At 37.0% G+C, this 19,367-nt stretch overlaps 1 protein-coding gene and 1 long non-coding RNA gene across 2 annotated transcripts in view; one reads left to right on the top strand and one right to left on the bottom strand.

Moving 5' to 3' along the window:
• LOC121656682 (C-type lectin domain family 4 member F-like) overlaps positions 1–10,275 on the bottom strand; it is a 781,688-nt gene extending 771,413 nt beyond the window's left edge. Inside the window, exons 1-5 of the mRNA XM_042011801.1 lie at positions 10,074–10,275; positions 8,024–8,143; positions 7,801–7,932; positions 5,045–5,314; positions 4,843–4,944 (exon numbers count right to left, since the gene is read on the bottom strand). Of these exons, the coding sequence (XP_041867735.1) occupies positions 4,843–4,944; positions 5,045–5,314; positions 7,801–7,932; positions 8,024–8,143; positions 10,074–10,242 (793 nt within the window). The 5' untranslated portion in view covers positions 10,243–10,275. The remainder of the gene's footprint in view (positions 1–4,842; positions 4,945–5,044; positions 5,315–7,800; positions 7,933–8,023; positions 8,144–10,073) is intronic.
• Positions 10,276–13,095: 2,820 nt separating this feature from the next.
• LOC121628345 lies at positions 13,096–14,890 on the top strand. The gene is made up of 3 exons (XR_006008152.1): positions 13,096–13,161; positions 13,732–13,816; positions 14,719–14,890. It is a non-coding gene; the product is annotated as an uncharacterized LOC121628345 (long non-coding RNA).
• The last annotated feature ends 4,477 nt before the right edge of the window (positions 14,891–19,367 follow it).

The following is a 19,367-nucleotide window of genomic DNA, read 5'->3' as shown; positions in this document are numbered from 1 at the left end:
ATTAAACAAACATGAATGGTCTGCACAGCTCAAAAAAGCATTAGCCTTGTCAGAACACGGAGCACATATAAACTGCAATATGACTATTAAACCATCTCTTAAATGCTTAGCACATTAAGTGTGTCTGTGTGTATATAAAGAGCTCATATGCAATATTCTTTGAGAAATAATTCCTTTCACTTCTACAGTGTCACAAGATTTATTTCTATCCAGTGTTGTATAATTTTTTTTTACCAAGATCTTGTACTGGTGATGGGGGAGTCCGACCACTGTGCAAGGTGTTCTCCAGCACGTCCCAAATACTCTCAATGAGGTTATGTTCCGGACTCTGTGGTGGTCAGTCCATGTGTGAAAATGAAGTCTCATGCTCCCTGAACCACTGTTTTACAGTCTGACCCAGATGAGTCCTGGCTAGGCCTGGGCAATATATCGAGATTTTCAAATATATCGAAACTTTATCAGATGCAATATAGAAGGAGGGAATATTGTTTATATCCAGATAGCTTGTTTTGAGTTAAAAGTATATTTTCTTTTGCATTTTCCACAACTGTATTCTTATGGCTACATAGTTGTTCAGTCCCAATCCCTTGAGTTCCCTTCGCATTGTGTGCGGAAATGTGCTTACTTTCGCTATTAACCCTTTAAAGCCCATCCCTAGAAAAAATGTGGAGAAAAGTCTCATTTTCATCTGAAATCTTTACATGGTCCTTTTACAAAATAATGAAACATATAAATTAAAGATAAATAGATTTTCTTCCTCACCACATTTCTTCTTCAAAGATGATGGTTCTCCACTTTCCTTCCAATTTTTAATAATGCGTTAGACAGTTTTTAACCCAATTTTAGTAGTTTCTGTAGTGTTCTTAGATGTTTTCTTTGCTTTATGAATGTCAGCAATCTGACCCTTCTTAAACAGACTAACATCTTTTCTATGACCACGAGGTGCCTTTCCACATGGTTGTTTAAGAAATGAAAAGCTGCTTATTGCAACAGTTGGGGTTAAATAACTTGTTGCCAGCTGAAAGATAATCACCAATGCAGTAATTATCCAATAGGAGGCTCATATCTATTTGCTCATCACATTTAAAATATATCTCATATTCACCTGGACATGCCTTTACCTTTACAGCAGAGACTTGGCAGTAAAGATGAAAATAAGCTTGAAAATCATGTTTACTTTTTGTTTGTTTGTTTTATATCTTCAAGCACAACTTGGAGATGCAACATAATTTTTTTGTACTTCTATGTGCAATGACAATAAAGCTTTCTAATGATCATATTAAGAACCTGGTGAAACCATAGAATAGAAAGTAAACAACAAATACACAAAGGAAAAATACTTTGGAAAATACAACACGGTACAAGATTAACACAAGAGACACAACCTGAACAAAAGACAAAAATTATCAGATGCTTTGCAATTCAACCTGGTACAGATAGTTTGCTTCTACATACAGTTTTTACTTTGTCTCAGTTTTGACAGAGAAACAAACGTACAAAAACATATCAATAGCTACTTTTTCAAGTCACGTGACGTACAAATAAAGGAAGCTCAAAGAGTTTAAGAATGCTTAGAATTAATGGAGAAGTGCATTTTTTCATGACAGTTGACAGTAAACAGAAGTGCTTCACACTTTTAAATTAAGCTGTGAGAAGAACGTTGTTGTACTGTTGCTGTGGTTTCTTTAATGCAGTTTGGTTAAATGTGTGAAGGTCTATTTTTCCACTGTGACACTCAGACCAAGTCACCACGTCACATTCGGTTGATTATGCAGCTTATTTTTAGAAGCAGCTCATCACATTTAAAATATATTCTCATATTCACCTGAACATGCCTTTAACTTTACAGCAGAGACTTGGCAGTAAAGCTGAAAATAAGCTGAAAAATCATGTTTAATATAAAAGACATAAATTTGATGTAACTGGCAACAAATTTTAAAAATCTTTTCATCAGGGAAGTTACATCTAAATGTTGATATCTGCTTGTAAAAAGACATTTTTTGCAAACACCAACTGTACAGAGATGTGGGGGTGTCCTTACAGTAAACTGTATCTGTTTCTATCATCTTCTTAGTCAATCAAGAGTTTTTCCTGTGGTCTTCATCGCTGTATTAATTTAAATACAGTCTCTTCTTCTCTTTTCTCTTTGAGTTGAGCTTCCTGTTGGCGTTGTCTTTTACTTTCAACTCCCTCCAGATCTGTGAGCTAGAGGACGAATGATACATTTTCCAAATATTTAACCAATCTTCATCTGCAATTTTTATGTTAAGTTCTGATTCCCATGTTTCTTTTATGTATTTTTTTTTATTAATATATTTTACGTATGATTCTGATATTGCTTTCTTTTTTTGCTTTGTTTATGATTTATACCAGACTATGCACTTCTTTGGTGGGGTCCATCCTGATCTCTTTCCTAAAATAGCTTCTAAGTTGCAGGTATCTGTAGAATTCATGTTTATCCAAATCAAACTTTTCTTTCATTTCTCGAAAACGCTCCAGCTGTTCATCTTTCAGTGAGACACAACATGCCATAATTCCCTTGGTTGTTCACTGTTCAGACCTTTTGTCATATTTAGTTAAAAATTGCTGTATGCTATCCACCTTAGTAAATTGGTGTCTTTCTATATCTTATAACTCTTAATTATACTAAACCACTGCCTCAATGTAAACGTTGGGTTTGGATCTATTTGTTTTTTTTTTTATTTTCATCTCCTATAATACTCCATATTGGCCTTTCTCTGCATTTTGTTGCCATTTCCTTCCATTTTGCTGTATAATCTGGTTTACACCAACCTACGGTATATCTCAGTTGAGCTGCATAAAAGTAATCTTTAAGATATGGGCGTCCCATTCCTCCTCTGTCCTTTGGCAGCTGGAGAGTTTCCTTTTTTATTCTAGGCTTTTTACCTTCCCAAACAAACCTTGATATTATTCTATTCCAGCTCGTAATTTGGGACTCGATGACTACACTGGTAGGGAATTTGTTTATTTTTGTTTCTTACTGATATTTACTTTATATCCTGATAGCTGTTCGTATGTTTGGAAAAGTTTCATCAATATAGGTAGTGATTTATTTGGTGTAGGTTATGACATCATCTGCAACAAGTCCTATTTTTTGTTTTACGCCATTCACCATCACTCCTCTGATCTCTTGGTCCTGTCTAACAACCTGCGTGAGAGGCTCTATAAAGAGAGCAATCAGAGTGGGTGATAGACGGTATTCTTGGCTTGTCGATCTCTGTAGTCTAATGTTGTCTGTCAAACTTCTACTGATTTTTACTCCAGCGGTTGGGTCTGAATTGTGTCTTTACACACTGTATTGATTTATTATTATAATCAAATAGGTTCAATACTTTGTACAGAATTTTCCAGTTAACACATTAAAAAGCGTTTACAGCGTCTATACTTAACACTGTGCTCTTTTTGTCTTTTGTTGCTTGTTCTATCGCCTGTAATGTTCTCCTAATATTATCATGCGTCTGACGTCCTCTGATACATCCTGTTTGATCTTCTATTATTTCTGATATAAAAGAGTTTAATCGTTTAGAGATTATTTCTGTATATTTTTTGTAGTCCACATTAAATGTAGAAATGGGCCAAACTACAGTGACTTGCATCCTTCCCACTGTCGCTGATGTGCCGTCATCACCAGACAGATCGACTCTCTTTCATATCTTCTCCAGCTTCCCTGACGCTGTGATACGTTTTTACTCCATAGCTCCAGTGTATCCATATCCTTGTCAGCGGTGTCTGGAAACTTATCCCCTTTTCCTAGTTAGTTTGTGTCATAACTCTTGAGCTCTTGTGTGTCTTTGCTAATTGAAGCTTGACCTATACACAGTGTCTTGTTGTGGCCTTGGGCCCATCTCCTCGGCTGTGTCTTCCTCAAGTTCGCTAGCTTTATATTTGGTGGCTTTTTAGCTTTGTCTTGCTTCTGGTTAGCTGTCTTACTTCTCTGTTTAGTTCCTTCACCCATATCCTTGCTCTTGGCTGTTGAATTAAGTATTTAGTTTCAACCGACTTCAAGGTTAACTAAGCAACTGCTATTTCCGCCATCTTCCCAGTCCAAAAGGACATTTTTAACCACAGCTGTTCCTGCTGGGACACATCTGTCTGTACATAAACAACTGCTGTGCACAGATGCTAAGATCAACATTCTCTGCTCTCCCCAGACCTGGAGTATCTAACTGTAAAGTGTTGCCCTTTCTATCTACTGAGAAAATACACAGCTGTTCTGATTACCAGTGTTTATGTAACCCCTCAGATTAACACTGTCATAGCTTTGGGCTATTTGCTAACTGCTACTAGTAACAATGGAGTGTTTGCAAACATGGTCTTTATAATAGTTGGTGATTTCTACCAAGGATTTTTTTTTTTTCACCCAGCCTTAAATGGTAGGTTGTGACAACCTTCAGCTTCCTGTGCACACAATTCTTAGGGGACTTCACATGGACCCACAAACCAATGTTTGATCACAAAGGCAAGGCAGCATCTATTCTTCCTGTTATACTTGCTCAGTAAAATTAACTTGCAACAACACCTGCTGTTGTCCTTTTATCACTGCTCTGTTGAGAGTGTGTTATCTTATAGCATACTAGTGTAGTAGAACAGCAGCTCCACAGCAGACAACAAGCCCAGAGTGATTAAAACAACACAAAGGTAAACAAATGAACACCGGTCTGCGTAACTGGGCAGCCAAAACCAAAAACACCATACTGTTGAACAGTTGTTATCCCAAAGCTAACAACACATTGAACACAGACCTGAAATCACAATGACAGTGACTGACTTAACAATTACTGTCATTTAAATTTGGTTTTGAGGTGTTGCATTTTATCTTACTGTATATGGACAGAGTGATGATCCCAGCTAGCATCACCAAACACAACACGACACCTCCGACAAGCCCTCTCTGGACTGTAGGATGCTTTGGAGTCTGTGGTGCTACATGAAACAAAGATCACAGATTAAAGCAAACAATGGGTTCATACTTTCCTCCACCATGTTTGAATTAAATTTTTTGAACATCATGTCATTTATTTACCTCCATCCTGTGAGTGAAAATTAGTTTGATTATCCACAACATCGCCTGCAGTCTCATAGATCCTCACCTCCCTCTCTTCCCATTCTTCTCCGCCTTCTCGCTCCTTTCTGGTGTATCTCACCTTTTTTGACAAATCTGGTTTGGCATAAATATCTGAGGACATTGTGGAACAACTGAGACAGCTGAGCAGATGCTGCACTTGCTGTGTGCTTCGTGTTGATGCCCTTATTTGTTCTTCTACCACACGCAACACTGACTGGCAGATACGCCCTGTAATTTTTAAGGAAGTTAACAGCAATACTATTGGTGCAGCCATTGTTTCCTGTACCCACTTCAGTCTGATATTATTAGACGAACTTTGAGGAAGTGGCTAAAACTTAAGCAGCAGGCTTGTGTGTGTGTGTGTGTGTGTGTGTGTGTGTGTGTGTGTGTGTGTGTGTGTGTGTGTGTGTGTGTGTGTGTGTGTGCGTGTGTGTGCGTGCGTGTGTGTTGGTTATGGTTTTGCACAAACCCCTCATATGCTTAATTTTTTGGGTTTTCTTTTCAATAAAGATTTTTGTGAAACCATTTACAAATAAACACATCAGTGTTTGTTGGGAAAGAAAAACAGATTTTGCTGATTTCTTCTTAGCTGCTGCTATGTTCATGCTGACAGTGGCACACATGAACACACCAGCACACCAGATTAGCAACTTGCACAAATTGGGAAATTTCACTTTGTCTCATTCTTTTTTTTTTTTTTTCTATCACTTAAAGAAACTGAAAGTGTTTTTAATCCACGTTCTGCTTTTTCTCATAGGAGCACTGGAAAACAAAACGTTAACCTCAAAACTATGTTTTTCTGTGTTCTTTCATTTACACACTGATTTATCATTTTCACATTTCTGGACCTGAAACACTAAAGTCTAAAAAAACACATTTCACAAGTTTGCTTTTCCAATCCTGACATACATTTTAGATATGCATCAAATTTCCAAAGCCATCAGTTAGCCATCTTTGAACCATTTAAAACAAACATGCAGGCAAATTTTTCCCCACTTAAAGATTTTTTAGTTTTTGCAAATTTCACATCAAAGTTTTTAAACTTGCAACCTTTCAAAGCATCGTCTGCTAACGTCTGATATATAAAATGCTAATTTTGGTTGATATGTATGGTTTTCACACATGTACCACATTGACAAAATATGAAGTGGTTTTAGTACATTTTTACCACCGTATTACAACTTTCCAAGCAAATTTTACACCCTTTTACTTCTACCGTCAGTAGAAGTAAAAGGCTTAGTAAGGAAAGAATAATTAAAACCTGCCATCTGTTGCATTTCTTTCCCTCTATATGTTTACATCAGGACAAACTGCAGTTTTAGCCTCTGCTCCTCTGAGAGCCAACATGTTATTTTCCCTGTTAGGAGCCTTTAGTGACAACATTCATTCCTTTTTCTTATTATTGGCTTTATTAGATGGTTTTCGTTAAGAACAGAAATAATTGACAATTTAAATTAAAAGAAACAAAAAGTAGTTGGCAAAGATTCAGATCCAAAATTTATACTTAAACGGTACATGTTGGGCTACATGTTCATAAGAAACCTAATATAGCTTCCTCTCACAGATCCAGTGTTTTGAGCCATTTGTGACGTAATTCCATGTTCCATGTGGTTCAGTGTAAACTTTGGAAATCTCGTCAGGGTTCACGTTAACGTCTACTTTCCAGACCCTGTTAAATGAAAATCATAACGTCAGAAGTAAAGCCACAAAACAGTTTATGCCTCTTACAGTTGGTTTAGTTGAATAATTAAGTTACCTTTTGTTTGTTTGTTTGTTTTGTCATTTCAGATTTGATTAATAAAAAAAATTAATACAAAAATGTAGGCGTCCCCTTGAATTGTCACAAGAGACTTAATTACAAATTAATGTTAATTAAGATTCTTTTATCAAATATTAGACTGAATTCAGTTCACGTTGCTTGTAAATGATTACAGTTTCATCTGATTTAGATGTTTTAGCCAGAGGTATTGATGATGAATATTCAAACAGTAACAGTCAAAAGTTTGAACATGAATTCCCATTAAATCTAAATGTGTTCACAGTTTTACCTGAAAGTGTATTTTTATAGATGTGTCTGACTTTAATGTAACATCAAAAGAAAAATATCTTCTTACGTATATGTCGGCTCTGATCCGTCCACCCATTGCCATTTCTTCTTCCACTCCTTGGTTTCTACTCTTTCCAGACCAATCCAGGAATCTTCATTATCTCCACGTTTAACCAGATTAGTTAAAAGTTCCTTTGCAGTTTTTCAGAGAAACAGATTATCTTTAAAATTATAATTTTAATACTTACTTATTATTACTAATCAAATCACATTTAGTGTTTGAACCTTACTGTTAACAATGTTGTAATAATAATTCTAACATTAATTACCAAAGTGAATCATTTACACTCACATGAACAGATTTACATTACAACACAAACACATTCTTTTTCTAATGTTTTGGGTCTTTTTTCTTAATTTCTGAATAACTTAGAAATGATTCAGTTATTATACATACGTGTTTAGGTTTGCTGTTTATTATCAGCAGGGTTGCTCCTCTTCTCTCGCAGTCTTTCTGGCTCTCAGTCCAGTTTTTCTTCTCAGTAGACATGTAGTAACAATGACATTCAATCCTGTGCCATTCTTCAAACAGATGTGTTTGTCAATCAGGTTTTATTAAGTCATGTTTTAATAAGACATTTAACAAGATTTCTTCAGTATTTCTCACCTGCTTTTTCCTTGTCTGTCTGGTTCTCTTTCCCGAATCTGCAGAAATTGTTGCTCAGGTCATCAGAACTGTGTCTTATCGGCTCCTCAGACTCTGTTTTTGGTTCTTTTTCTTTTAAAACAGCTGCAACATCTGAGAAAAACCATAAAATAAACAGATACGAAGAGACTTTCATCAAGGCTTTGAGTAACTGAGAACCTCAAATTGGAGAACAGGTTCTTACAGAGTTTGAACAGGATGCTGATTCCCACTATTAGCAGGAGACACAGGATGCCCAGAATTACTGCAGCAGCTTTGAAAGGATTCCTTTTGGTAGCTGGAAGATGGTTGTGTGTGTGTGTTCCTGCAAAGACAAGGTGAAAGACACAAATCGCTTTGAGTTCCAAATATCCAAATATCCTGGATCCTGAAGGTGAGATCCAGGATATTTGACGTTGGTAAAAGCAAAGTTCTAACCAAGTAGAAACATTTTCTCATGTGAAGAAAGAGCTGCAACATTAACCTGAAAGATGGAGCCCTTAGACCAGGAAACCAGAGAAGCTGTTGTCCAAGTCCAAGGTTTTAGTTCAGGAGGAAGGATGAATGAAACAGTGAAAGAATAATTCAACTTTTAATCAGCACCAGTCTGCTTAAGCACGCTCACGGGATGGCTGCAAAACAACACACAACTCTCCTCCAGCTGACTTAGGTTTGTCTATCTGGAGCATTTCTTTTAATGTTGCTTCCTGTTTGCTTTTGCTTTCTGTCACTGATATGTTCACAATGATTTGATAAGATCTTAGACTAGTTATTTGGGAGGGGGAGGCTATCATGGCTGGTTCTGATATAAACATTTGTATGACTTCCACCTCATGTGAGAAACACTGTGTTTCATTTACCTCTGAGGTTGCTACCCGGAGTTGGGTCTGGCACGATACTGAAGCTGATAACAGTCACAGCTGGCAGAGCTGTCACTACCAGCACACACTCCTCAAACTGCACGTAGGCACAAACTTACAAGGGGCTCCTAAGAAGTTGGGCTAATGATCAATCATAATAATGGAGCATTTAAAGTTTAAAATATTGTATCATTCTGAATTGCAACACGTGAACCAGGAAGAACAAAAACATAAAGAAAACCATTCAGTTTTGCTCAATGTTGGGCTAACTGATCAGGCTAGCTATTATATAATACTGTTTATATTGTTTTATTTAACTTATCTTATTGTTATTTATTGCATTCTATTTGTGCTTTTCTTGCACCTTGTTGCATCTATTTTGCTTTGTACCTGTATATATTGTGTCTTGTGCTTGTCCTGCTTTGCTGTTGGTGTTGTATTGCTGCTGGTACCCAAATTTCCCTGAGGACTCTCCCAAGGGATTAATAAAGTATTTCTATTCTATTCTATTATATTATATTATATTCTATTCTGTTCTATTATTAGCACTACAACCTCTTTTCGCTCCATCATTTGAGAGGCCTCCCAAACTGACACACAGGCAGATAAACATGTTTATTTCTGCAGCTTTTAAACCTTTGCAGATGGGACTGCCATGCTTAGCTCTGCAGGGCAGATGAGGAAGTTCTGACTTTATGAGTTAATAATTTTACTTTCAGTGATGTTTCAGCTGATTTTGCTGAATCTGATAAATTAAAATGTAATTCTTCAGACACACTAAATTTTAACTTCACACTAGTAAGTACATTAATTTATTCTACAAACAATAAAAATGTGGTATATGAAGAAAACAAACCTCCCACTGATATCCAGAATTTTGAAGTCATGAAACAAGTCCACAGTAATAAATATCAATATTCTTATTTTTTCCTTGACACCAAGATGTTATGTAAAAATATAAAAGTAATATCATTATTCATTCATTCTCTGTACCGCTTATTCCATGATGGGTTGTGGGTAAGCTGGAGCCTATCCCAGCATTAACAGGTGAGAGGCAGGGTACACCCATCGCAGGGCCCAAATATCATTATGCTACTATAAATTTATGGATCTTCAGTAATTCAAATATTCACTCATGATATTCAGCAAACTGCAGGTTGTGTTGAAACATCTGTCTGAATAACATTGAGGGAAGAAATAAGACTGGTTAAATAAGAAATAAGAACCAATGAAATTTTGTGAGACAAACTGTAAAATTTAACATGTAGAAAGTTTACGATCTTTATCATTATTATTTCAACATCAAATATACCTTGCAAAAACAAATATTTTATCTCTAAATCTAAAATATTTAAAATAATATTTAATATTAACTCTGAAATCTTGCAGATTTACCTCCACAATGTGTTGAAGAATCAGCCTGACCACCTGAGAAATTGACGTCGCTCTCGTAAATATCGACCATTCTCTCCTTTCTCTCCTCATCATTATCCCGGACTCCTTCGCTGTGTCGCACGTTCATGGCAAAATCTGGATCCTCATAAATGTTTGAAGACATCTTCATGTTTACAAGTACTGAGACGTGAGTGTCGCACTGTTACTGCATGTGCTGCTCAGGCTTAAACAGGAAGTCGTGGCAGGAAGACAAACGCTGCCAAATTTTTATCACTGATCAGTAAAGGCCACTTAACTGTTTGATGGAGTTAGGTTTTTACTTTTTGGGCCCAGCGAAACTTTATTAAAAAAAACTTGATTTAAATTGTTTAATTGTATTTTGATGTTCTTGGTTTCCACTTTAAATGTTATTGTTGTTTTTTTAGCGACACTAGTGGAATCAAAGTTAATATTTGCAACTGTCAGATTTTACGTGGATAGACGAGACTACAGAGGAGTAAATATTACTTTACATCACTAAACTCTGAATTACAGCCAAGTTATATGATGTCATAAAAACAATGAAAATTTACAGGCATGACTGCATAAAAACTAAAAATGCATTTAAGTCTCTAATGTGTAAAAATGAAATGGTTTACTCTGTTAATCTTTATCTGATCTTTATCGTAAGTGTAATGTGCTGAGCTCTTATCGCTGCAGATATTCTTCACTGGCATCATTTTCCGATACCTTGACAGGACATGAAACAGGAAACTTCATAGATCAGTAAGAACGATTTTATTTGCTAGTTATGCAAGAGCGTCCATTCCTTTTAATATTTACTAGCACAAAATTGAATGATTTTGCACCCTTTAATGTAAATATTCAATTCTTTCTTTTTCTATTTTTTTTTTTTTTTTTTTTTTTTTGAGTTCATTACATGGATTTCAATGAAGAATAGAAACAACAAAGCATTAAAAAGCACCTGCAAATATTCATATCTAGTAATTGGACTTAGATAATACATGCTAGGCTACAACTTCATATAGCTTCCTCTCACAGATCCAGTATTTTGAGCCATTTGTTCTGGGATTCAAGTTTCCATGTGGGTCAACTTTGGAGTTTCCTCAGGGTTCATGTTTACTTCAACATCCCAGACCCTGTTGAACAAGCAAAATACTGTTAGACATAAAAGCTATTAAACAAAAGAATCACTGTAGGATATTCCAGACACACTTAAAAATTACAGCTGACCCAACACTCAGTTTGAAAAACTCAGTTTATTTGTTTTCCAGCTGGTTAAGTTGAAGAATTATTTTTTTCATGGACTCCTGTTTATAGCTATTTTCCAAGATATGCATGTCATCCAATAACCTGCCACTCACTGTACAACATAGCAGAAATAACTGCATATATATATATGTGTATATATATATATATATATATATATATATATATATGTGTGTGTGTGTGTGTGTGTGTGTATAAAGTAGGACTTTGATACTGCTAGAACAGGACACGGGATCTAACGCTGCCCACCTTGATTAATAAGTTACTAGAAAAGAACTGGAGATAACCTCTTTGAATTGTTCTTGTTTTTTTGTATTTAACCAGATTAAACTTTTATGTGAACTTTAATTTGTTAAATTTTCTCTTGTAAATGAGCCTGTGTGTCTCAATATCACTACCTGTATGAAAGGTAAAATACATTTGAAAAATACAGGAAACTAAATAAATTGCTGCCTAAAATCCAAAGTTTTAGTTTAAAAAATACACTGAATGAAATAAATAAAAAAAAAATAAATAAAAAAAAATAATAACTGTAAACATTATTGATGCAAAACAAAAGAAAACTCAGGAGAAGCCGAATCGTTGTGCGCAGAGCCCAGCGAGAAACTAAGGAGACAGTGAGGTATGTCATATAGTAAAACAAAGATCATCAGATAATTTAACAAATGTGGCACAAAATCCAGATTATTTTAACTGAAGTAAAAACTTGTTTTGTGATTTAGTTTCAGAGAAAAATATTTGCATGCATCAACAAGTCCACAATTTATTTCCATCTGTAGAAATAATTTTTCTCTTGTTTCCTTGTATGTTTGCAAATTTGTAGACAAAATCCTTAAATGTCATTGTGCTGTTGAAAATGTTGGATCCTCAATATTTACCAGATTAAACATGTTAAATATTCACTGGTGAACTCCAGCATAGATTTACCTCCATGGTGGACCAGCCTGACCACCAGTGAAGGTGACAGCATCCCCCGTAAACATCACCTCCCTCCACTTTTATTCCGTCATCTTCCCAAACTCCGTTGTTGTATCGCACAGTTGCAGTAAAATCTGGCTTCTTGAAGGCATCTTCAGGCCAACAAGAACCAAGACTTCCGTGTGTGTTTCTGTTTTGTGCTACACTGGTTTCAACATGTAGTACAGAGGAAGTTGTGGCAGGAAGAGATAAACACACACAACCTAAGTTTCATCTCTGAACAGCAATACCTAAAAATAATTCTTGTAAGCCCAACTGATGACTGCTTTTTCCCCCCTTGAATAAAAACTTGATTTAAACTATTTTATTGCATTTTGATGTTTGGTTTCCACCTTATTCCACCATATTATTTCTTTTATATTGTGTTAATAGATGAAACTGCAGAGGAGTAAATATTAGTTTACATTACTAAACTGTTTGAATTACAGACAAGTTAAATGACAATGAAAACAATCTGTTGGTTTTTCCTCAACTAGACCATTAATTATTATGATCTGGCTTATACGAATACAAATTAGATGACAATGAATTGGCTCGGTTTGATTGTGTCATGCCCTCACCTGGTCTGGCCAAGCCTGTCCTGCCATTCTACTGCAATCACTCCCCTGATCATCCACACCTGTCCCTGATCGTCTCACTCTGCCCCATTCACTCCAGCTCTGCACTACAGCCAATCTCCACAGATCAGTCACACATTTCTCCCATTTACTCACCAGTCCTCATATTCCCCAGCACCATACTTACTCCCTGTCGGACGTTGATGCTCTTACCCTCATGGACCTGTCTCTTCTCCTGTTCCCCTTCCTTGGACGTTGTATCAGCCTTTCCACTACCTGCCTAAGTATGAAGATTCCCGTTTATTCCAAGTTCTAATAAAGTTAACTGTCTTCTGTCTCCATGAGGTCCATGCATAACAGATTGTGTGTAAAGTGATCTGAGATATCTTGAATTGAATTGAAACAGAAAATACTTACAGAAAAAATAAACTGCACAACATTTAGATGTCTAATTTTGTGTAACAATGTTCAACATCTTTTTTGTCTGATATTTACCACAAATGTGTTGTGCTGAGAGCTTATCAGATATTTTTCACCGCCATCATTTTCTGATACTAAATATTTCAGGAAATGAAACCTTCAAATCTTCACTGATCAGAAAGATTTGATTTGCTAGTTTCACCAAAGCTTCTCATTAACTTGCAAAGAAAGAGAAAGTATTCTTCTTGTGTTTTAATATTTGCATGACGTCCATGTAACAAAGATGAATTTTAAATATAGTTTGTACATTTTAAATAAACATGAATCAAATAAAAAAAAAAAAAAAAATGGATTTGATTTAAAGTAGAAGTTTTAATGTAAATCAGTTTTTATGTTATCACTCATCCAGCATCCCTGTCTCTATTTCTCTTCAGGGACCAGCTGGTCCTGTTGGAGATACAGGTGTACCTGGACCTCAGGGACCCCCTGGACCACAAGGACTCCATTATTTGACCTCCGGTAGAACACGAGGCCTTCTGTTTTCATCTTTCCAGTCTCAGTCTTCAGCTCCAACTTATGTTACTTTATGTGCAGGGCGCTCAAGGAGAGAGTGGAAAGAAAGGTGATCCTGGACAGCAAGAACCACAGGTACCAGCTGTCTACACAACAGCACCCAATTTAATCTGGGATTATAGACATATCACCACAACTATATATATATATATATATATACATATATATATATATATATGACAGATTTAGAGATCTGGACTTGAGTTTAAAGCCTGGTGCACACATAACGATTTTTGGGTTGCTTTTGTCCCGATGTTGCCTCTTCCCAACCTCGGACGGCAAACGGCCAATCATCGTGAGAGTTCCCTGTCCAATTATCATTTGGTCTGTGCTGTGTTACCAGCTGATTTGTCCCGGTAATCCGCTTCAAAACGGGTCATAGCCAACAATCGGGAATATTGAACATGTTCACGACCCACAGTGAGTCTCGACTAAAACTCTAAACACTAAAAATACTGAAAATGCAGAAGCAGCAAGTTTCTCATGTAGATGAATTACTGGCAATAAATTCTTATGAAATCTGCCACCAATATTCCTAACCGTTATGGGTAATCAGGGACTTTTTTTTTTTTTTTCCTCTGACGACCTGAAAGGATAGTAAATTAGTGTTACCCACAGGGGTTAATATGACTTTTTTTTTATTTGGTTTTGGATTTTAGTAGCAACCTTTAAAATGTACTTACTAAATGTTTTAAGGCTGAAGTTAAAGTAAGTCATACATATTAAAACAATCAAATAATTGGAGAAATGCAAGACAATCTACATGCAATGTGTAGAGAAAAACAGGCTGATTCACCTTTCTGCTTGAGTTGCCAAAACAAATGATAAATTCAGCGTTGTGTCTATAGAAATATGGAAAAGCTGTGTCTGTTTCTGGTGAAGCATTGGGATGAGGAGCGTCGCCAGAAAATCTCATCAAACTCAACCCGTGTGTTTAAGCTGCACCTGGAGGCTGTCCTCTTGAAGATTTGTGGCTAAATTAATATATAAATCATTGTTGACTAAACTATTGATACAAGAGACGGCCATGTATTAAAGAAGAAAAAGAAGAACGTGATATTTATACCCACCTTCCTCTAACGATCTTTCCTCTTAAGCAAGTGTTTTTTATCTCTAGAAATAAGAAAACAGAATATTTTCCTCCTCAACTGTTTAAATTTTATACACCCACCACATGAATAGACACATTTCCTTAAAAAAAAAAAAAACATGAGGTCTCATTATAAAACACAGAATTTAGGGAAAACATTGAATTTGGATGAGAAAGAAAGAAAGAAAGAAAGAAAGAAAGAAAGAAAGAAAGAAAGAAAGAAAGAAAGAAAGAAAGAAAGAAAACATTCAAGCAGACAGACCAACCTTCCTGCACAACAATGCTTGGGGATATATCCAAGTTCCCAAACAATTTAATCCATTATTATCTTTCTCAGGGGCCGCCTTATTTATATTACACTGCAGCTCAATGCCGAACCATAACCTGCTGATATTCGACCAGTGTTGCTGTGAGAGTAAGAATCTAGATGTTTAAGATGGCCGAACTGCCATCCTAATAAAGATGTGATCAGAGTTTGACCTGAACATGAAACAAACAGATCATTCCTCCTCCAAATATGCCTTTAATCAATTAATCCAATGCAAGGTAAAATAATTTTATAAGAATACAAAACTGGCAAGAATAAACCCTACTGTCAGTGAAACCTGCATCAGCTACTCAGATCATAGTCTTCCCAACCATGTAATCTTTTCTAAGCTATTATCAACATAATCTTTGATGATTACTTCAGCCTGTAAGTAAGAATACTGTGAACTTATCCTCAATCCAGCCGGCATGCAAGTAACTTGACGTTCATGTCTGGAAAAATCTTGTCCTCGAAGGTGTCATGGTGAACTGCTGAGCATTATCCTTTCATTTCTGTTAATGTTGAAATATTTTATTTAACTTTTCTGATTAACAAGTAAAAAGTTTAAAGGGATTTGATATAAAACCATCTGCTAAGATACATTTTCCTTTAAATCAATGTAATTTGGTATGTTCATGTTTGTATCAATCACCTCCATTTTTTTTGTATTGAAGGCTCCGAAACTTCACAACCATTTTTACAGTTTTAGAGCAATTATTTATGTTTTCCTTTTTTTTTTTTTCATTTAGTTTGTATTATTTTCAGATCTTATAGAAATATTTTACAGTTGCATATATTTTGTTTGTATGAGCAGTTATTACAGTATTAAGCTCTATCTGATGATGCTCAGTGTTTCAGAAGGCTGATAAAAGTCTATGTAACAACCACACAATGATAGTTTACTTCAGGAGAGAGAGATTATGTGTGTGTGTAAATGTTTTCTGCTTCTGTTAAGTTGTGCATGCAGGAAGTGGAGACTGACTTGATGAAAGAAACTCCAGTTATTTGGAACTGTTTTTTCTCTGTGAATAACATGAGCCAGAATTTTAAGCACATTTTAACATTTTTCTAACATCATCTCAGTTGAGTTAGTTTCCTGGGCCTTCAGTCTGCGAGGACAGCCTCTGACCAGGATGTTTTAAAATAAATTAAAGAATTCATTAATTTTTTACTTGTTTTGTTTTTTTTTTTTTTGTTTTTTTTCCAGAACAATAAAACTATGAAGTACAAGCGCTGGTGTTGTCTGTGTCTGCGTGTGTATCCGTGTGTGTTTGATTGGAAAACATGTTGCGTTCTCTCAGCAGGAGATGTGACTGAGCTGTGAGGTCTAATTAAAGATGAACTGAGCAGGTAGCTTTAAGGGGAGACGTGAAACCTTTTGGAGCTCCAAGCTGCTGGAAGCTGATTGGAAACCTGCAGGAAGGCTGGACCACCTGGCTAAATATCACACCTCCGCTTTCAGCTTGTGATGCACAAACCAGGCTACAAATCAGCTTTTAAAATATTAATTACCAAAAGGAGGGAAGCTGCTCGACTGCAATGTGTTTGACTCGACTTAAGTTTAACTTCTGACTCAAACCTGGGACTGAAATGAATATTTAATTATTCAAAGTTTTCCATTTTAATGTAATACATGTTCCTGAACAGTAAATGTATGCAGAGGTGGAGTTAGAGGGATGGTTAGGGTGGCACTGGCCACCTCTGAAATCTGATTGGCCTCCTCAAGTGCTACCTCAGGTTTCTTTGTTTAATTATTAGGATTCCCATTAGTCATCACTCCAGCAATGGCTATTCTTCCTAGGGTCCGAGGACAACATACTATGCGTTAAAAAAAACAAGTAAAAACACCAACCTCAAATAATACAAGGTAATTACATGTAAAAATAAAGCAACATAACATTCTATTAATTTACCACAGCATACACTATAGCAAAAACACCTAAACCCATGTATTACAAAAAAGACAAAAACTAAAGCAAAATAACAATTAAAAAAAATTAAGAAATCAGAGGTTTTAGTTACCTTTCTAAAAAAATCTTAATTTATGTTTAAAAGTACTTTGGTTAACCAGTGATATAAGCTAATGTGGAAGCCCGTTTTGCTCCACCACAGCTCTGTACATCACTGTTCTCATCAATGCATTGTTTCTCGGCAAAGGTACTATGAATCTGCTGTTTACTGCTTGTCTTGTCTTGTGGTCGTGTCCATTATTAGTTTGGACTAATTGGGGAGGTAAGTATACATGCAGTATATATTTATAAAAAACAGTATGTACTCTACTGTATGTCAACCTTTCTCTTATCATTAAACACAACAGTCTGGTATGTATTTCTGACACATTCTCCTTTTTGGAGCACGGAAGTACAAGGTAAGCAGCTCTATTTTGCGTTAATTGGAATTTTGTCATTTCTGTATGTGATGCTCACGACCAGACTGTTGGACAATAGTCCAGATGTGTGCCTTTATCATTTTTAATTATGACTCATTTAAGACACTAGCACTTCTTCTGATAATGGAAATACCCAGCTCATTTGATTGACCATGTTTTCAGTATGAGATGTTGATGAGTGTTTCATCCATAGTAACTCTAGGCAGTTTAGCCTCCTAAACTTGTTCAATAACAACGTCATTTAGGGAGAGAGATAACTTATTATCTGACCTTGGGGCATATTTAGAACCTAGACATTTGGTTTTGAAAAGATTCAATTTCAATTTGTTTTCATTTACCCACTTGGAAACCAACATAATTTCCCTTTAAGTGTTTCTTTAACCTGCTCAGAGTTTGAGGTTGAGGCAAATATGGTTTTGTCATCAGCATAAATTACCATTACTGCATTGAGTAATTTGCATTGAGCCACTACCTTACCGTGGTGGTGGAGTTTGCGTGTCCTAACGATCCTAGTGGCTATATTGTCGGAGGCTTTATGCCCATGTTAGGGTCACCCATGGCAAATAGGTGTCTAGAGGAGGGACCAGACGAAGCACAGCTCAAACACCCCTTTGATGACGACAAACCATGGACCCAGGTTTCCCCTGCCCGGACATGGGTCGCCGGGGCCCCCCTCTGGAGCCAGGCCTGGAGGACACCAAGGGGAGCGCTTGGTGGCCGGGCCTTTCCCAATGGGGCTTGGTTGGGCTCAGCCCGAAAGGATGACATGCCCGCCCACCATCCCCTTTCGTTGGCTCACCACCTGCAGGAGGGGTCATAGGGGTTCAGTGCAGTGTGTGCTGGGTGGTGGCCAAAGGCAGAGACCCTGGTGGTCTAATCCTCGACTGCAAAAGCTAGCTCTAGGGACGTGGAATGTCACCTCTCTGGCGGGGAAGGAGCTTGAGCTGGTGTGCGAGGTTGAGCGGTTCCGGCTAGATATAGTTGGACTCACTCCGACGCACGGCTTGGACTCTGGAACCACTGTCCTTGAGAGGGGCTGGACCATCTTCCATTCTATAGTTGCTCCCAGTGAGGGGCACCGAGCAGGTGTGGGCATGCTCATTGCCCCCTGACTTGGTGCCTGTATGTTGGGGTTTACCCCGATGGAAGAAAGGGTAGCCTCCCTCTGCTTTCAGGTGGGGGGGGCTGTTGTTTGTACTTATGCACCAAACAGCAGTTCAAAGTACCCACCCTTTTTGGAGTCCTTGGAGGGGGTGTTGGAGAGCACTCCTTCCGGGGACTCCCTCGTTCTGCTGGGGGACTTCAATTGCCACGTGGGCAATGACAGCAAGATCTGGAGGGGTGTGATTGGAAGGAATGGCTCTCCTGATCTGAATCCGAGTGGTGTTTTGTTGTTGGACTTCTGTGCTCATCATGGATTGTCCATAACGAACACCTTGTTCAGGCATAAGAGTGTCCACATGTGCACTTGGCACCAGAACACTCTAGGCCGCAGTCCGAGGAAACTGGAGGGTATTTTAAATTTAAAGTTAAAAGCAAATGAGAATCAATTAGAGTAAGAATCAGTGTAAGAAGAGTTGAGACTGCCATGGAGTATCCCTGCTTCATGCCTGCTCCATTAAATTTCCATTTAGATTTAATAAATGCTCTGATGTTTTGTGCAGAAAAACAGGGCCAACACTGACACCATCAGTCACTGCTTGAGGTCGCA

This window comes from Melanotaenia boesemani, chromosome 17 (assembly GCF_017639745.1).
Source record: "Melanotaenia boesemani isolate fMelBoe1 chromosome 17, fMelBoe1.pri, whole genome shotgun sequence".
Classification (NCBI taxonomy): domain Eukaryota; kingdom Metazoa; phylum Chordata; class Actinopteri; order Atheriniformes; family Melanotaeniidae; genus Melanotaenia; species Melanotaenia boesemani.
The sequence above is the reverse complement of the archived record's forward strand: the minus strand, read 5'-3'. Positions and strand labels throughout refer to the sequence as shown.